This window comes from Ailuropoda melanoleuca, chromosome 13 (genome assembly GCF_002007445.2).
Source record: "Ailuropoda melanoleuca isolate Jingjing chromosome 13, ASM200744v2, whole genome shotgun sequence".
Classification (NCBI taxonomy): Eukaryota; Metazoa; Chordata; class Mammalia; order Carnivora; family Ursidae; genus Ailuropoda; species Ailuropoda melanoleuca.
This window is the reverse complement of record NC_048230.1, coordinates 5992833-6013858: the sequence shown is the minus strand read 5'-3', so window position 1 is coordinate 6013858 and position 21026 is coordinate 5992833. Positions and strand designations below refer to the sequence as shown.

At 35.6% G+C, this 21026-nt stretch overlaps 1 protein-coding gene across 1 annotated transcript in view; it reads right to left on the bottom strand.

The window, feature by feature from the left end:
- The window catches only part of NF1 (neurofibromin 1), a 211130-nt gene that overhangs the window by 104671 nt on the left and 85433 nt on the right, over positions 1–21026 (bottom strand). The window contains exons 31-36 of the mRNA XM_034640640.1: positions 19225–19287; positions 14483–14641; positions 13662–13759; positions 12426–12572; positions 10260–10406; positions 6058–6168 (exon numbers count right to left, since the gene is read on the bottom strand). Of these exons, the coding sequence (XP_034496531.1) occupies positions 6058–6168; positions 10260–10406; positions 12426–12572; positions 13662–13759; positions 14483–14641; positions 19225–19287 (725 nt within the window). The remainder of the gene's footprint in view (positions 1–6057; positions 6169–10259; positions 10407–12425; positions 12573–13661; positions 13760–14482; positions 14642–19224; positions 19288–21026) is intronic.

Here is a 21026-nt window from a genome sequence, read left to right as displayed (position 1 = left end):
CTAAGAACCATCCTGCTCAAAAATGACTGGGTAAACCAGGAAATTAAAAATCAGTTTAAACAATTTCTGGAGACCAATGAGCATGAAAACACATCGGTCCAAAACCTGCAGGACACTGCAAAGGCGGTCCTAAGGGGGAAATACATAGCCATCCAAGCCTCACTCAAAAGAATAGAAAAATCTAAAATGCAGTTTTTATATTCTCACCTCAAGAAGCTGGAGCTGGAAAAGAATAGGCCTAACCCATGCACGAGAAGGCAGGTGATCAAGATTAGAGCAGAGATCAATGAATTAGAAACCAGGAGCACNACCAGAACCACAGTAGAGCAGATCAACAGGACTAGAAGCTGGTTCTTTGAGAGAATCCATAAAATTGATAGACCACTGGCAAAACTTGTCCAAAAACAAAGAGAAAGGACTGAGATTATTAAAATTATGACTGAAAAGGGAGAGGTCACGACCAGCACCATTGAAATTGCAAGGATTATTACAAACTTATATCAACAGCTTTATGCCAATAAATTAAACAACCTGGAAGAAATGGATGCTTTCCTGGAAACCTATAAACTACCAAGACTGAAACAGGAAGAAATAGATTTCTTAAATAGGCCAATTAACTATGAAGAAATTGAGTCAGTGATAAACAACCTTCCAAATAATAAAACTCCAGGCCCAGACGGTTTTCCTGGGGAATTCTACCAAACATTCAAAGAAGAAATAATACCTATTCTCCTAAAGCTATTTCAAAAAATAGAAACAGAAGGAAAGCTACCAAACTCATTCTATGAGGCTAATATTACCTTGATCCCCAAACCAGGCAAAGACCCCCTCAAAAAGGAGAATTACAGACCGATTTCTCTAATGAATATGGATGCCAAAATCCTCAACAAGATCCTTGCTAATAGAATCCAACAGTACATTAAAAGGATTATCCATCATGACCAAGTGGGATTCATACCTGGGATGCAAGCATGGTTCAACACTCGCAAATCAATCAATGTGATACATCATATCAACAAGAAAAGACTCANCCTAAAGCTATTTCAAAAAATAGAAACAGAAGGAAAGCTACCAAACTCATTCTATGAGGCTAATATTACCTTGATCCCCAAACCAGGCAAAGACCCCCTCAAAAAGGAGAATTACAGACCGATTTCTCTAATGAATATGGATGCCGAGATTCTCAACAAGATCCCAGCTAATAGGATCCAACAGTACATTAAAAGGATTATCCATCATGACCAAGTGGGATTCATACCTGGGATGCAAGCATGGTTCAACACTCGCAAATCAATCAATGTGATACATCATATCAACAAGAAAAGACTCAAGAACCATATGATCCTCTCAATTGATGCAGAAAAAGCATTTGACAAAATACAGCATCCTTTCCTGATTAAAACCCTTCAGAGTGTAGGAATAGAGGGTACATTTCTCAATCTCATAAAAGCCATCTATGAAAAGCCTACTGCAAGCATTATTCTCAATGGGGAAAAGCTGGAAGCCTTTCCCTTAAGATCAGGAACACGACAAGGATGCCCACTCTCGCCACTATTATTCAACATAGTACTAGAAGTCCTTGCAACAGCAATCAGAAGACAAAAAGGGATCAAAGGTATCCAAATCGGCAAAGAAGAAGTCAAACTGTCTCTCTTTGCAGATGACATGATACTCTATATGGAAAACCCAAAGGAATCCNGTCAAACTGTCTCTCTTCGCAGATGACATGATACCCTATATGGAAAACCCAAAAGAATCCACTCCCAGACTATTAGAAGTTATAGAGCAATTCAGTAATGTGGCGGGATACAAAATCAATGCCCAGAAATCAGTTGCATTTCTATACACGAATAACGAGACTGAAGAAAGAGAAATTAGGGAATCCATCCCATTTACAATAACACCAAAAACCATACGTTACCTTGGAATTAACTTAACCAGAGACGTAAAGGACCTATATCCTAGAAACTATAGATCACTTTTGAAAGATATTGAGGAAGACATAAAAAGATGGAAAAATATTCCATGCTCATGGATTGGAAGAATTAACATAGTTAAAATGTCCATACTACCCAGAGCAATCTACACTTTCAATGCTATCCCAATCAAAATACCAATGATATTTTTCAAAGAACTCGAACAAACAGCCCTTAAATTTGTGTGGAACCAGAAGAGACCCCAAATCTCCAAGGAATTGTTGAAAAGGAAAAACAAAGCTGGGGGCATCACGTTGCCAGACTTCAAGCTATACTACAAAGCTGTGATCACAAAGACAGCATGGTACTGGCACAAAAACAGACACATCGACCAATGGAACAGAATAGAGAACCCAGAAATGGACCCTCGGCTCTTTGGGCAACTAATCTTTGATAAAGCAGGAAAAAACATCCGGTGGAAAAAAGACAGTCTCTTCAATAAATGGTGCTGGGAAAATTGGACAGCTACATGCAAAAGAATGAAACTTGACCACTCTCTCACACCATACACAAAAATAAACTCCAAATGGATGAAAGACCTCAATGTGAGACAGGAATCCATCAAAATCCTAGAGGAGAGCATAGGCTGCTACCTCTTTGACATCGGCTACAGCAACTTTTTTCATGACACATCTCCAAAGGCAAATGAAACAAAAGAAAAAATGAACTTGTGGGACTTCATCAAGATAAAAAGCTTCTGCACAGCCAAGGAAACAGTCAAAAAAACTAAGAGACAGCCCACGGAATGGGAGAATATATTTGCAAAGGACACCACAGATAAAGGACTGGTATCCAAGATCTACAAAGAACTTCTCAAACTCAATACACGAGAAACAAATAAACAAATCATAAAATGGGCAGAAGATATGAACAGACACTTTTCCAATGAAGACATACAAATGGCTAACAGACACATGAAAAAATGTTCAAAATCATTAGCCATCAGGGAAATTCAAATCAAAACCACACTGAGATACCACCTTACGCCAGTTAGAATGGCAAAGATAGACAAGGCAAGAAACAACAANCAAGATCTACAGAGAACTTCTCAAACTCAATACACGTGAAAAAAATAATCAAATCAATAAATGGGCAGAAGATATGAACAGACACTTTTCCAATGAAGACATAGAAATGGCTAACAGACACGTGAAAAAATGTTCAAAATCATTAGCCATCAGGGAAATTCAAATCAAAACCACACTGAGATACCACCTTACGCCAGTTAGAATGGCAAAGATAGACAAGGCAAGAAACAACAATTGTTGGAGAGGATGTGGAGAAAGGGGATCCCTCCTACATTGTTGGTGGGAATGCAAGTTGGTACAGCCACTCTGGAAAACAGTGTGGAGGTCCCTTAAAAAGTTAAAAATTGAACTACCCTATGACCCAGCCATTGCACTACTGGGTNTCCATCAGGGAAATTTAAATCAAAACCACCTTGAGATACCACCTTACACCAGTTAGAATGGCAAAAATGGACAAGGCAGGAAACAACAAATGTTGGAGAGGATGTGGTGAAAGGGAATCCCTCTTACACTGTTGGTGGGAATGCAAGGTGGTACAGCCACTTTGGAAAACAGTGTGGAGGTCCCTTAAAAAGTTAAAAATTGAGCTACCCTATGATCCAGCCATTGCACTACTGGGTATTTACCCCAAAGATACAGACGTAGTGAAGAGAAGGGCCATATGCACCCCAATGTTCATAGCGGCATTGTCCACAATAGCTAAATCCTGGAAGGAGCCGAGATGCCCTTCAACAGATGACTGGATTAAGAAGATGTGGTATATATATACAATGGAACATTACTCAGCCATCAGAAAGAACAATTACACAACATTTGCAGCAACATGGATGGGACTGGAGGAGATTATGCTAAGTGAAATAAGTCAAGCAGAGAAAAACAATTATCATATGGTTTCACTCATTTATGGAACATAAGAAATAGGAAGATCGGTAGGAGAAGGAAGGGAAGAATGAAGGGGGGGGAACAGAAGGGGGAATGAACCACGAGAGACTGTGGACTCTGGGAAACAAACTGAGGGCTTCAGAGGGGAGGGGAGTGGGGGAATGGGATAGGCCGGTGATGGGTATTAAGGAGGGCACATATTGCATGGTGCACTGGGTGTTATATGCAAGTAATGAATCATGGAACATTGCATCAAGAACTGGGGATGTACTGTAGGGTGACTAATATAACAAAATAAATATTATTTTAAAAAATAAATAAATAAATTTAAAAAGAGGAAAAAAAAGAAAAGAAAAAATAAAATAAATAACTCGTCTTAAGATTACACAGCTAATAAACCAAGAGTTGAGAATCATCTTAAAGTCACCATGTTCTATAGGTTTCCTGGAAATCTCACTGACTTAATCCAACAAAGGGTGTCTGCATCAGGCCCATCCTGCTTTCCTTGGCCTTTTCTAGAACCTGCAGAGAACCAACACAATCTTACAGTTTCTGATCCTGAAGAAAAAACCTAGCTTTGAGGTTTTCCAGAAATCTTTGCTACTTGTAAACTAACAAGAATTTAAAGGGGGAGGAGGACACACATCTATCTGCCTCTCTCACCAATGTTTCACTTTTAAGTACTTTGATAAAATAGGGAGGGTCAAAATATACTGGTTGCATTAAAAGTTGGGATTCAGGGGCGCCTGGGTGGCTTAGTCAGTTAAGTGTCTGCCTTCAGCTCAGGTCATGATCCCAGGGTCTTGGGATCAAATCCCAAATCGGGCTCCCTGCTCAGTGGGAAGCCTGCTTCTCCCCTGTCCCTCTGCCTGCCGTTCCCCCTGCTTGTGATCTCTCCCTCTGTCAAATAAATAAAATTTAAAAAAATAAATAAATGAAAGTTAGGGTTGAAATACAAATACGGTTCACCTCTATTGGGAAAGAAAATTAAAATTATCTTAGGCAATTTAGAAATGGGTACTGGTATAAAAGTTGAAGAGAAGACTTTCAAGGGAAATGAAGAGATGTTACTCAAGAGTTGTTCAAGAGGAGAGATCTAGTAAATGCATGTTTTTATACTCTTGATTCTGTAACACCCAGTGCTTGGGACTCTGGGTCTTAACGCTATCTGGATTATTTGATTAAATCCATTTCCCACCTTCCGCATTCCTTTCTTCAATCCTCTCCCACTATTTCTCAGCCTCCATTTATTCCCTACACACTGATAAGCTTTTGCCACCCATGACCATTCGGCCTACTGACGTTAATTCTTCAATTCACGTTAAAATCAGGAAACTCGGGAAGATTAATTCCTATAGCTACTGAATAGCAAAACAAAGATTACACATAGTCCTAAAATTCCAAAACCAATGGTCTCTCTGTTACACCACACTGTCTCTAAAGTTCGTCTACCATGAGTTTATGTCATCAATAGGAAAAAGTAAAAGTCACAACTAATATCACAGATAAGCTCTCAAAAGGAAGGTAGAATGGAAAGAAAAGACAATGGCAGGGAGAGCAAGGCAAGCCTCACACCTATTGTTAAGAAGGAGCTCACAGCATTTCCAGAAAGGCTTTCTAGGAACTAGCCTTGACTGAAGACAGCATGAAAAAAAAAAAACAAAAACACAATCATTTTTCCAGGATGTCACCTGTGCCATCCTTATAGAAATTTCCCACAGCTTCTCTGAATTATTTGTTAAATCACCCCGATGTTGTCACACCAGCATATTACTGAAAGTTCTTAGAAACAGACTCTTAAAAATTTTATTTCTGCTTAAAAATAAATGTGCCTGATTGTCATGTTGTAGATATTATTTAATCAGAATACAGCTAAAAAACAAAAGATACATTGCAATTTCTTATTCTTGGTAATTAATCCATTGTAGGGAGTATAAAAAAACTGATGTAAGGAAGAGAGCCAACAGAAAATAGGTTTCCTGAAAAGGAATTTCTAATATACCATGTATCATTTTGGGACAAGATGGCTATTTATCCAGCTATATTCTTCCAAGTAAACTTGTCTTCAATTCCAGTAAAGTCAAGTGGGAAAAACCAAACTTGCTGTCTCTCTACATTTGTTATTATTTTTAAAACTCTGTTAAGAGAAACTAAAACATAGTATTTCTTACCTCCGTGCAACATAATAAAATATAGGGTTCCCAGCTTTGGAAGTCCCAGCTTGGTAGAAAATACTTAATGTTTTCAAAGCCTTGAACTCTTCTTTTTCATGTACTTGATGCCTGAAAGAAAAAAAACAAAAACAGAGTAACTCATAGGCTTTATATTGTCCACTGAGTATTTCTAAAAACCCATGATTACAGCAATGATAAAATACATAAAATGACAAAATATTTAAAAAGCAAAACACTTTCTGAAGAGCAATTTTATAACACATACCAAAAATTTCAAGGTGTTACTCTTTGAAACACAATGAGTAGTTCTTAGGACTATCCTAAGAAAAGTATTGGGCAGGAATATTAACCACAGGATTTTTATCATAGTATTTTTTTTCTAGAAGCCATTGAGTTTTTTTTTTTCAAGAGTTCAGTTTATCAACCTTTTCTTTATTGATTTATGATTTTGAATGATTAAAAAGGCTTCCTTTGCACATCTTTTCTTCTTCATTGAAGTTTACCCTCATGAATGGTATGAACACGTTTTTCCAGATGGTCACTCAGTTGTACCAAGTACCAACACCATTTATTAAAATTTCGTTCAATGGCTAAATTCAACAACACAAGAAGCAACAAGCATTGGCATGGATGTGGAGCGAAAGGAGCCCTGGTACACTTGCTGGGAATGCAAACTGGTACAGCCACTGTGGAAAACAGCATGGAGGTTCCTCAAAAAGTTAAAGACAGAATTACCATATCATACAATAATTCTACTCCTGGCTATTTACCCAAAGAAAACAAAAACACAAATTTGAAAACATATATGCACCCCTATGTTTACTGCAGCATTATTTACAATAGCCAAGACATGGAAGCAACCCAAGTGTCCACTGACAGATGAATGGATAAAAAAGAACTGGTGTATATATAGAATGAGATATTACTTGGCCAGAAAAAAGAACAAAATCTTGCCATTTGCAACAACATGGATAGAACTACAGGGTATAGTTCTGAGTGAAGTAAGTCAGAGAAAGACAAATATCATATGATTTCACTCATATGTGGAATTTAAGAAACAAATGAACAAATAAAAAACAAAAAAAAAATACAGAAAGTAAACTGGTTGCTGGAGGAATGGGGAAAATAGGTGAAGAGAGTTAAGAGTACACTTATCAGGATGCCTGGGTGACTCAGTCAGTTAAGCGACTGCCTTTGGCCCAGGTCATAATTCCAGAGTCCTGGGATCACGTCCCACATCGGGCTCCTTGCTCAGTGGGGAGCCTGCTTCTCCCTCTGCCTGCCACTCTCCCTGCTTGCTCACTCTTTCTCTCTCCCTGACAAATAAATAAAATCTTAAAAAAAAAAAAAAGAGTACACTTATCAGGATAAAACTGAGTAATGTACAGATTTGTTGAATCACTACATTGTACACCTGAAACTGGTATAACAATGTATGCTAATTATACTAGAATGAATGAATAAATGCAAATCCCAAAACTTAAAAAAAAAAGTCCATTCTAGTCTCCCTAATTCTGAATACCATTTTTAATCATATATTAAATTCCCATATGTATTTTAAAATATTTCTGAAAAAACATGATTTGATTTTTATGTATTCTGCTGAACACTCAGTGTGTATAATTAATTTGAAGATTCATGTCACTCAATAACCCTGGGACATTTTCATCTGTTGTCTCTTCAAATATTACCTCTTCACCATTCACTCTAAGCTCCATTTCTGAAACACCTATTATGCACGTTGGACCTTCTTATTCTGTCATCTGCATTTCATAACTTCTTTCCTATTTTCCACTTCATCTCTCTGTACTGACTATATGTTGGTAATGTGCTCAGAATTATCTTCCAGTTATGTATTTTAAAAATAAAGTATTTTAAAAATGTAGTTCCTTTTACCTACCACATAGGAATCTATGTGTCATGTGTCTTGTGTCTTGAAGGGGGATGGGGAGAGAGGTTGTATTATCTCAGTCCACCATGTTGCTGGTACCAGGTCAGCATTTGTTTAATATTAATGGAAATAAGGGTGCCTGGGTGGCACAGCAGTTAAGCGTCTGCCTTCGGCTCAGGGCATGATCCCGGCGTTATGGGATCGAGCCCCACATCAGGCTCTTCTGCTATGAGCCTGCTTCTTCCTCTCCCACTCCCCCTGCTTGTGTTCCCTCTCTCGCTGGCTGTCTCTATCTCTGTCGAATAAATAAATAAAATCTTTAAAAAAAATATTAATGGAAATAACCTGCATATCATTTGATAAGAGAAAGAGGTACACATGTGTATAGATAAATGACTATACAACTATTTGCCCGATGTCAACTGAATTATTTCTAAGAGGCAAATAAATATCTCTACGAAGAGTAACTGAGAATTTTTTCCTTTCTTCTTTAGATTTCTAAGTTTTGAATAATTCAACAATTTTTATTTTTTACAGTTGAAAAAATTACAAAGCTACCTTCATTTCTTTAAAATGAAAATGGGTCTCAAAGAGCATCAGTGGGAGCTGAGAACAAAAATAACACTTAACATTTATTAAACACTATGTATACCAGACACTGTTCTAAGTGTTTCACACACATTAGGTCATTTAGTCTTCAAAAGCACAGAAGGTTGTTTTATAAGGGAAGTAAGGGTCTTAGGTAAGGAGCAATAAGTAGGTTTTCTTAGAAAAGTGGAAAAAATGGCTAGGATGTCCTCGGTAATGTTGAATAAAAAATAGTTTTATATTCTTGTACTATGCAATGTTCAATCTGGTAATATGAAAATTTTGTGTGGAAAATATTTCTTTAATCATGTAGGAATAAACACCTGTTACACTGAAATGAGTATAGCAGAGCTAAAGATAAAAATTAAGCTGGAAAGGAGATTGTTATGTATTCACACATTTTTTTTTTTTTTGAGAGAGAGAGAGAAAGAGAGAGAGTGGAAGAGAGAGAGAGAACACATGAGAGCACAAGTGGGAGAGCTGTGCTGAGTGGAGCCCGACGCACAGTTGTGATCTTCATGGCCCTGATCTCAGGACCCCGAGATCACGACCGGAGTTGAAACCAAGAGTCAGACGCTTAACCAACTGAGCTACCCAGGTGCCCCATGTACTCACACATTCTTTTAATGGTATCAAAGAATTGGAGGCATGTGCACACAACTGTGGCCTATATGTAATATGATCAATAACAGGCACTTACAATGCAAGGCACATTATATGCAAATCTGTAATGTGAATTAATTTCTGAATGTCACATTCTTTTTTATTTGTTTCTAGAACATATTATGAACAAAACCGTCACCCACAGTCACTAATGAAGTACTTACTGAGTGATTAAGTGTAAAGTACCATGAAAGGTACTTTAAAGACTAAAGAATTCAGCACTTTACCTTTGCTGTAACATCATAAAAGTGAACGTCTAACAATGAGAATCTTTTACCTCACAAACTCAATCCTTCTAAATGAGATTCAAAACAAATGTCCACAGAAATTTTATAGCAATACTGAAATATACTGAATTTTCTGAGACTCAATCTGAATGAAGTTAATAGGATTAACTTTTGGCAGGGTTCTGAAAAATGTTACAGTGTGGCAGAAAGAGTTCAGAACTTAAAACCATAGGATCTATGAATTAGGTGTGGAATCCTGGGCAAATCAGTCACTCACTTCGAGCTGCAGCACCTCCCTTAACTATCACATGATTATCTACCTTCCCTTCTAAGCATTAAATGCAAAAACACCTCAAAGCAACATGACAAAGTGCCATTCAATAAGATACTATTATTTTTATAAGAAAATAAAATATAAAACAAAGCACATGTCAATAATACATAAGGTAAGAAAAAAGTGGGATCCCAAAATATGGCAATGTGGTCATTAGGCACATCTTTCCTGATAATCCCCTATCAGAAAAACAAGTATATCTAACAAGTGGCCTGGTAATAAACCTTCCACCTCGATCAAAAGAAAGCAATTGTAGGGGTGCCTGGGTGGCTCAGTCGTTAAGCGTCTGCCTTTGGCTCAGGGCATGATCCCGGCGTTCTGGGATCGAGCCCCACATCAAGCTCCTCTGCTGGAAGCCTGCTTCTTCCTCTCCCACTCCCCCTGTTTGTGTTCCCTCTATCGCTGGCTGTCTCTGTCAAATAAATAAATAAAATCTTTAAAAAAACAACAACAACAAAAAAAAGAAAGCAATTGTTACTTCAACGTGGTACCTTACCTAGTCATAAATTCCTCAAACTTTGAACTGGTAAGGTTAAGGCTGGACCAGTGTGTATCTGCCACAGGTTTGTGCTCTGGAGGACCCAGGTATGCAAGAAGTGTTGCCATCTTATCGAAAGGTCGTCTTCCAACAGCTTTGTGATCCCTAGATATAGCAAACTACTTAGAAAAAAAGTAGCAGTTCACATTTAGCAGTACACATGGCTTTCGATTATCACTGGTCGCTTTTCTTCTTACTGTCAGCTGGTGGTTCTTGCTGATTTGTCAATAGCACCAAAAAGACCTCACAAGGGTTGTAAGTATACACAAAGACATCTTAGAAATATGACCACTCCCCAAACTACAAAATTTACCTAAAAATTCTTTTGTTTTCTAGTATTCTTAGTCCATTACCATTAAATAGGCAATCAGTTAAGTAAAAATAACGTTGTGATCCGCTTTTTCACAAGATGAAAGAATCCTTCTTGAGAAACTATGCTTTTCAAATTGGGATCTATTTGTCCCTCATATCAGATCTCTGCTTAGCCAGGGTAAATATGGATTTTCAATAACTATTAAACATTTGAAATTATACAAGAATAACAAAATACTATTTCACAAACGTCAAACTGGCAAAACTTATGAAGTTTACTAATGCTAACTTCGGTGAGGATGTGTACACAGAGGTACTCTCACACAGTGCTGATCAAAACGTAAACTGGCATGTACGCTGGGAAAGGTAATGTGGCAGTATCTAGTAAAGTCGTGGCTGTGTGCAGCCCAGAAACCGGCAATTACACATTTAGGTAATACACAAGGAGACAAATATGAAGAATATTTATTACATTACTGTTTAAAACAGTGAAAAACAAAAAACAAACCTAAATATCAACTAGGGAATGTGAAAATAAATTTTGATACAGTCATCCAATAAAACACAAACATAAGTTAGTTAAATAACAAATCTCAGAATACTGTGTGAAGAGACTATATTCAGTATATAATTTCTGCAAAACTTTAAAACACACACAACTATGTCATATATACCTATAATTTCCTTATTTTGTCAGTTACATAGAGAGAAGTTAAATCTTTTCCCCCAAGAAATAAAATGGTATAAAGATCTGAAGTGAAATAGCAAACTAATGTCAAAGCTAGATGGTAGACATGGGTCTCTCTTATATTACAGCCTATACTCTTCTAGATGTTTGGAATGTGTACTTTTTAAAAACAACCAAATTTAAAAAAACAACAACTGTAGCATCAACTACACAAATAAGTACGTGAATTATATAAGAGAAATGAATGTTTACACTTAAAGGTTCCACGGTTTACTTTAGTGCGACACAGATAAAGCATCTTCAGTCTTCCTCTATCAGGGCACGCTCCAGTCATGCCCATATCACTTTAATCCATTCACAATTCATGAAGGATCAAAACGCTATTTTAAACCACCATCTCCTAATTAGTTAGCTTTAGCTTCATGGTCTTCTACCACTCCCATGAATGAGCAAACCATTTTTATTAGCATTTAAGATTTTCTTGACACATATTACATTTGTAAGAGAACTCCTCACACATAGGAATTTGGATCCTTTATAAACACATACAACTAGAAAGGACAGCAAGTGATTTAAGCTACAACAGACTTTAACTAAAAACAGCTAATCAAATAATACCCATGTTAATACTTTTTAATTACTGAGCGTTTTCTGCATAAAGCTTTATTTGCATATACTCGAGAGTATCACAAATAGAATCAGAACACTGGCAACGTTCTAATTATTAAATTCCTGAGAATGAGCTACTCTTCAAATTCAGATGCCAATACTCATTTGAGCTTCTAGTAAATTTAAACTTCTCTACATTGTGTTGCACATGTTTGATGTTCTGCAAACCAGAAAAAAAACCCAAAGGGCTAATTTGTGATTTTTCAGCTTAACCTTAAATTAAAAAAAATTTAAAAAAAAAAGTCTGTAGCACTAAGGTGGGCTTGTTGATCATTTAATATGAATCAAACCTTTGCCTATTTATTTTTTAAAAGAGTCTAGATGTTCTATACTTCTCTTTCCAAACCACAATTCTTATTCTGATAAGGTGCAAAATAAAAAGCATTACTCAGGACTAATAGTCCTATAAATTAAAACTAAGAGTTTTCAAAATCTCCATGACTGTGAAATCCTACCTGTTGCTAGAAAGATACTGGCCAATTTTCTCTTGATTGTTCCAGAGCAGACGATGTAAAGCAAGCACATTGCCATCACTGATGAAGGAAAGACTATGATTTACTGCATCACTTGTAGGACAGTCAGATGCTATATCAAGGAAAAACCTTAAAAGATACAAAATCATTAGAATTTTTAAAACCAGATACACTCTTATCTATGTTTGAATCAAATTCATATGAAGTAACTTTGTAAAATAACTAGGATTACAAGTATGGAGGATTATGGTATTATTCACACGTGATTGTCCTTAAACAAAACAAGAAGAGATAAGGAGAAAGTTGGTTTTCCATTTCTGATACCTGGCTTTAGCTTCAGAATAGGTTTTGAAGTCAGACAACAGCAAAATTTAGATGGATGAGACTTTGGATCGAAGCCAGTACTTTAGGATGAGACTTTGGATCGAAGCCAGTACTTTACAGAGAAGGAAACAGAGACCAAGACAAGACAAAAGAAAGACCTCCCCAAAGTTATACAGCCTATTAGGTCAGAGTCAGGATTAGAACTTTTGTTCTTTTAACTTTCTATGGGTAGTCAATCTGCTGGAACATGAATCCTATGCTGACATTCGCTTTTTTCTCCAATACGGTTTGCAGTCCAACAATATACCTTTTAAACTCCAACTAGAAATAAGTTGATATGAACCATAATGAAAAACTGAAAGAGTTGTACAAGTCTAGCTTAGACTATGAGTCAGATCAATTAGTTTCACATGACATAAAAAGCAGAATTCTGGACCTTAACTTACATTTACAAAGCACTTTCTCATACACTATCTCACTTGTTTCTTTAAAGTCAACTCAGACAGGCAAACAGTATTGTCCCTGTTTACAGATAAACAACTCAAACCCAACATCAAAAAAATTGTCATTATACACTATTATGCATTATGTGTACCATTTTTAGTTTTTATTAGAAGGAATCTTTTTCTTCTTCCTCTCCTCCATATTGCAGCAACCTCAAATCCTTTATTTTGGTAGATTTGTCAAAACTCCCTGCTGGTTTTCAAATATGGAAATCACTACCAAATTATAAAGATATGGATTTACCTCAGCGCTGTCTCTTATATAAAATAAGATTAACTCTGCTCTTGACCTAGAGATGGAAGAGGAACAAACCTACACAGAAGCTTCATGTAGACCTCGCACAGACTTAAATGAAACTGACAATACTGAAGTCAAACAGGGCGATCCTACCTCCGTGCTGCATCAAAGTTGCTTTTCACAAAATCATTAAAAGGCCGCATATGCTCTTCTTTTGTGAAGAGAACATGATTGGCAATACTCTGAAGTATCTAAACAACGGAACAGGGTTATAAATCAGATCATTCATTGTATGAAGCGTACACATTCATATATTCTTTAAAAAGTACTAATTGTCCCATTGATATAATTTTTACTGATGACTAAATTATTACTCATTCTATAAATACTAGGTGTTCTGTTCTTTCCCAAATATAATTACTACATATATACATACACCTGTATTTACATGCACAAAAATACATATTAAAAATTTTAAATGTCGGGGCGCCTGGGTGGCTCGGTCGTTAAGCGTCTGCCTTCGGCTCAGGGCGTGATCCCGGCGTTATGGGATCGAGCCCCACATTGGGCTCCTCTGCTGGGACCCTGCTTCTTCCTCTCCCACTCCCCCTGCTTGTGTTCCCTCTCTCGCTGGCTGTCTCTATCTCTGTCAAATAAATAAATAAGTCTTTAAAAAAAATTTTTTTTAATGTCTTTCTTAATAAAATCATACAGTCTCCATTTCAGAATTTCCAGAATAAATACATAGAGAATTATCTTCAAAAGACATCTGCTAAGATTATTTTCCCATGATAATAAGGCCTATCAGGTATCAGTCTAATAAATTCCTTTGTAATTTAACAAATAAAAACAAAAGCATATAAGAGAGAACCATAAGTATTTTAAAAATCAATTCAAGTCTAAGTACAAAAATATGAAAATGGAAAAATAGTTGGAAGAGAAATTTGAAAGAGATTATCAACATAATTCTTCACCTTTGACATTAACTTCAAGCCCCTTTCGATTCTAGGTGGTGGCTTTTTATCTAAAATCCCTGCTTCATATGGTGAGACGATGGCAGGATTGATAAATCTGAGGAACATGGCACTTCCCACTGCACCGATGCTGTTCTGAGGGAAACGCTGGCTAACCACCTAAAAACAAGGAGTTGAGAATTGACTACATGGTTTGAATTTAAAAAGGAAATGGGAAGAAAAAGCTTGAGGGTCAAACTTTCGCACAAAAACTCTGAATAGATCAACCACCGTAAACAACACGTTTCTATTTTTTCCTACTCCAAAAACATCAGTAAATAAAGTTTATCCTCAATTCTTGTCCTCCATCCTTTAAAAGCACAACAAAGGTATCTAAGAAAAAAGAAAAATGTCATGAATAAGTGGTGTAGGAGACCTGAAAAAAGATCCTACATTTGTCATTGTTGTTTATACTGCAAGCTTGGTAAGTAACAAAAGCAGACCAAATTTTTACACAAAGATTATCATATTTTACTAAGATTAATAGACACGAGAGTGTGGTCAACTCTTACAAGATGAGGCTAAGTTTTCAACAGCATACCCCAAGACATCCAATATCTAATAGTAAATACTTACATTTTGTTGTGTACCTGGTACAAGTGGGTATCTTGAGCAAAATTCTTGCCATAGACAAACAAAAGTTAGTTTTTTAGATTCCTATCAAGAGAAAAAACTTACTTACAAGTAACATTATTGCAGTTCCTTTTCTTCCTCAGAATGCTTTATAAGATAAGGACCTATTATTTAAATCATGGAGGAACAGGAATTCTTGGGGACCTAAAAGAAAAAAGGATCCCACCAGCAGAAAAGAGAACGCTTTTGTGTACCTCAGGGCATAATTCTGTCAAATAAAAGTTAAGGAAACAAGAAATGGTTGCCCACACTGAAAAATAACGTGAGACCATTATTTAAGATGATTTTTTTCTCTTTCTTTTTATAAAACATTCTACCTTGAAGGTAAAGTAATAAGCACATTAGATTGGGGCAAGTGTTATGAAACCGGCTCAGCTCCCATCCCTTTTCAGTGACTCCTGCTTGAAGTTAACATATGAAAATTAGATTATTCTAACACTTACATCTTTTTACAGATAATACACACATATACTCATTTTTCAAGAACACTTCTGTAACATTTTAGTCTCTGCAACTGCTCTTGCTTAGTGCAGCTAACTGCTGCTTGAAGCAGCGGTGGCTACGGCAGCAAAGCCGCAGCACTCCATGCAATATTCGAAGATTCTAGGGACAGACGCCCATTTCAGAGGACACTGGGGGAAAATGAGAAAAAGGGATTTATGTGCAGAATCTCACATAACTCTAGTTTACTTTACGATGCTTTAATAAAGTAATACTTCTTGTCACGAATTCACATGGCTCACTGACTCCAGATTAACTCTGGGAAGAATAAAGGATTATTTCATTTCTTTCTATGCCCTTTAGTGTTTCATGTGGTATACATTTTAAATGTCTTCTTATTCACTGCCTAAAATATCTAAGTAGTTTTCTACCGTATCTGATAGAGAATTAGTAAATGTTAAGATTTCAGAGAATGATTTTTTAAGCTGAAGAATATCCCTGTAAGTGGCGATAACAGACAGCAGTTGTAACTAATATATTCTCACAGTCATTTATACTACGCAGCTCAGGAAGCTTTGTCTTCAAGTCCTCTGAGGGCTAGTGCATGAAGGACAACCTCACACTGAAGAGGAAGCTGGTGCAGACGGCTAAACATAGCAGCGCTAGAATAGCTTTAAAACTTAAATACTGTTTGAGAATTGTTTTTGGCGGAAACACAGTTTTAGAAATAGAATTAAGAAGAAAATTCAACTGTTTTTCCCACTCTAGTATTTAACCTTTTGGGGAGTAAGAACAGAAAAAACTGAACGTATATATTTATTCAGACTAAATTCTTCATACAATTTCATAATGTTCAGGGACCACCATTGCTACTGAGTGGTTCTTTTAGAACTCCCAAATTTTAATCTTAAAACAGAAGAAACTTATCAACAAACCTACAAAAATTTTAAGCTTTTAAGGAGTTAGCAAGGAGAGGGCTAAAAACTGCTTTATATTTAATTTCTAATAGGTTTTTTTAAAAGAATAAGCATATATTCAGTTTAATCCATTAAAACCCTGAAATGGTTTTTAAAAAACTAAAAGACATAATTTGGTTTCCAAAGAACCATTTATAAAATACTAACCTGCTGTGAAAGTATCTCATAAAAACCAGTAACTTACATGCACATTTTTGAAAGATGCTACTTACTAGTTTTGTCTAGAACAAAAAAGTTTTATGAGTGTGACCCACATTTATACCTGATTTATACTTAATACTATTCAATCTCAGAATTTAATGAAAATCTGGGTGAATTATTTCCCAAAGAGAGAATATTGTCAAACTTCTGAAAAGTACTACACCTTTACTATCCTCCACATCTTCGAAATTAGTTGTCAAAACTCAAAGGGCCCACACCTTAGAAACACAGTTTCTTACCATGCAATTATGTATCTTACCAACAGGAGTGTATTTTTGGAACTAAAACCTGATATGTGTAGTGAGTGAATATCAATAAAAATGCTGTATTAACAAGTTTCATGAGACAATTTATAAAAATAGTTATTTTTCTTTCGCCACTAATGAACATCAATGTAATTTTACCTCATAGTATACATACTCAAGTGGTTTTTTTTTTAATCTATAAAAATCTAATTTAGATCCCAAACACATTCTGCATAAAAGGTCAAAGTTGGGCTAGTCTGTATGCTAAAACCAGTTATCAGTCAAATGTCCTCCTTACTTCCCTTAGTAAAATCTGAACAACATGGTACAAATAAATAGAGTCATAAACTTTACATTAGCAAGAGGACCACTACCCATACATGCTTGATTACCTGAGTGAGTGAGGCAGACAATAAACTTCTAAAAGGAGGTCTAATTATACATTGTATGTTTGAATATAATAAATGGAATTATCTGTAATATGACCACACAGCTAATAAATGAGAAGCCAGGACCTTCCCTCTATATTTTACATTTTCCAATCCATTACACATACACCCCCCAAAAGAGCTTGCTTTTTAAAGAAAAGATCGTTAGATTCTTAAGCCAACAACTCCATAAACCAATGTTTTAAATTTATGATGACTATATTGTCTTCATACTTTGGAATGTGTTCTAAAATAACTCAAATTACCAATTAGTTTCCCTTTGTTTCCATGAGGACCTCATATCACCTGTGCTGAGAAATACATTCCAAAACTCAGTGTTACCCAGAAACTTGAAAAAAAAAATTTGAAAATAACACTAGAAGAAAATAACATTTCAAAGAACAATTTTAGACAAAATTTTAATTAAAAAAAAAAAAAGCAGTATTAGGAGGCTAGAAAACATGCTCTTAGAGAAACACAGAGAGCTGGAATTTTAATTTACGTGATATACTACACAGTGCCATTAGTAAAACACTGAACAAGAGTGTTAGAAAGTAAATTTCAACAGTGATGGTGTATATATGTTAAACCCACATATGCTGAGAATTAGAAGCATTAGAAAGAAATGTTTTTAAGCAAGACAGCCATTCAATCCAATCCACTCCAATCCAATCCATCTGCTCACAGCTGACCAAACTTACTTAGCATACTCAAAATTTTGAATGTACATAAAAGCATAGGTGTTTAAATTTTAATTTAGCTCTGAATTTAAAACAGGAACTTATTATGTGTAAAGCTTAGACAATGAATGAAAGAAGAAACCAAATGTATATTCTAAATTCTACCTTGGTACGTAGACTACCTACATGAGTCCTAAAGGTTTTTTGTTTGTTTTTTTACATCTTTCTCTAAAATCATTTGGATTATATGAACAAAGATTAATACTCAGCCTGATAAGTCATAGTGATGACAAATTCAAAATGAATGCATATTCGGACCAAATTCCACTCGTGGGGAAGAAAATAATTATGACTACCGTAATTTTCTTCCTTCTAATTAGGGTAAGTTCATAGAAACAGGCAGTATATTCTTATTATGTTTGCAAAATGAGTTGTTTCTCTACAAATATGGACTCACTGAGTTTTCCTTTATTTCAAAAGTACTATATTCTCAGTCCCAATAGTTTAATAATGACTTTCTCTAAGGTAAAGGTTTACCATTAGGATTTTTATAATCTAAGCACAAATATCTAGATTCTGGCTGAGACTGTTTAGATAAAAATATAAGGAGCAAAAAATGAAACTTTTAGGTAAGATTTAGAAAGTAACACTTTCCCTCCATATACTTTTTTTCCCCCTCCATATACTTCTAACAATGAAGAAAAACTTTCATCTCTAGGAAAAGAAACCACTCATATTACCTGCAACAAGAAGCAAGAATGAAGAGAGTCAGCATTTCCTAAGGCCTTGAAATTAAGTTTCTTTTGCATTCATTTATAATTTTAAACATAACAATAATAAAATTAGACCAGGGATATCCAATACAACAAATGCCCCCAAAATGCCTTTGGGATAAATCAAACCAAAGGAACACAGAGAATGTTTTGATGTAACTTAATTCCAGGGTTAATTGAAATGAAAGCTATTTTGTGCCAGAATTAGTAGAATGATTTTACAGTGAAGGTCAAATAGGCTGAAGTGAAGATGTTCTTAACAAACAGCAAAAGATTTTGGTTTTGCTTTGAAAGAAACAGCTAAAAAAAAGTTCTCCAAACTTACTGATTTTTTGTTTTCCTTTTTTTCTTTTACTGTAGCTTTATTCAGTAGGGAGTGGCAAGTTGCCTACAGAACAGAGATGAGCACAAACAAGTCACAGCACCAACTACATACAGCAACAAAAACAATGTTGGCTTGTACATAAAATTACATGATCAAATGTAACACAAATGGAATCAACAAAAAATTAGAAATCAACTGAATTTTGAGGGATGAAATTTATTTCTGGATTTTAATTTCTATTACAGTTTTAAGCCAAAGCACTAAATAAACAGCAAGAAATGTTGAGACAATCATATCTACTATTTCTGGCTATAAATCACAGAAAAGTTCTCCCCAAGTAAACTGGAGGATATTTAATATCTACATTTCAGTTAATTTCTAGCTTTTGATAAATTTCATATAAGATAGATGTTCATTTCTAGTAGATCACACACTGAAACACTTCTATGTGTCTACATAAATTTTTTCTTGATAAATACTTCTCTGTGTATCCTTCAATTGACTTAAAGTTCTTTTTTCAATTGCTGGCATTTAATTTAGACCTATCGATTTAAAAAAGAAACATTCAATGGCTAAATATAATGGTAAAATTCACTTTAGAGATTCTGAATTAAAAATCTCTAAGAAAGAGTCTCTTAAAATTTCACATATTTTTCTGTTTGCAGGCTACTTCCTGAAAAATTTCTAATCAGAGGAGGTTAAAAGTTCTGCAACATTTGGAAGAAGAATGTTACCAGCTCAACTAGAAATAAGCATTAATTCATATTAAAGTGAAGAAATTGCAGAGAAAATTGTAGAATAAAACTAAAGCCCACTTAAAATTTTTCACATATTTGACTACCAGAATGTAGCAAAAAACAAAACACCAAAAAGGGAAAAAAACAAAAAACCCACAGAAATATTGGCTTCATCTCTGAGAGTTCCTTCTATATAAATATATATATGTGTATACACACACACACACACACACACACACATATATATATGTATTTTTTTTTTTAAGTTAGGTTCTACACCCAGCATGGAGCTCAGCGTGGGGCACGAACTCATGATCCCGAGATCAAGACTTGCGCTGAGACCAAGAGTCAGATGCTTAACCAAGTAAGCCATACAGATGCCCCTCGGCCAGAGTTCTTTTAAAATTAAGACTTCTGGTTGGACTAAACTAAGCACAATTTTTTTTAACATCATTAAAACCAAGCTAAATCCACCATACATGGCATTTTATTCTAGGAATTCAGTGCATTCAACACCGTAACCTTAAAGTTACTTCGGCATTTGTCCATCATCCATCCATCCATCCATCCATCCATCCATCCATCCATCCAAGGAGTTATTGTGCATCTAACATGCTAGACACCATCCTAGGCATCAGAAAACAGCAGTAAAACAAGACGGCACAGTCCTTTCCTCACGGGGCTTTGGTTCAAGCTTTAGACTATATACAAAAGTACTAGTAACCAAACATCACTAAAATGCAGTTTCATGCAACTTTTTTCAATTATGGTACATAATTATCATTTATGGCCTTAAAAAACTGGTGTAAACTACTTCTGTTTGGAGAAGCAGATTTACTGGGAAAAGATGACATTTACTTAGAATCATAATATTTAGCTCTTTCTCAGAATTCTCTCAACCATCACTTTAGAGAATATCCATTCTGGGAATTATTTTCTCATTATAGGTATCTCCTGCTTTTCAAAAGTTCGCTTTCACAAAAGACCTACGTTAGTACCTATTTCTGATAACTAAAAGGAATCCAAAGAGGCTTTTGCTTTCACAGGGAAAATAGCGAACAGCGA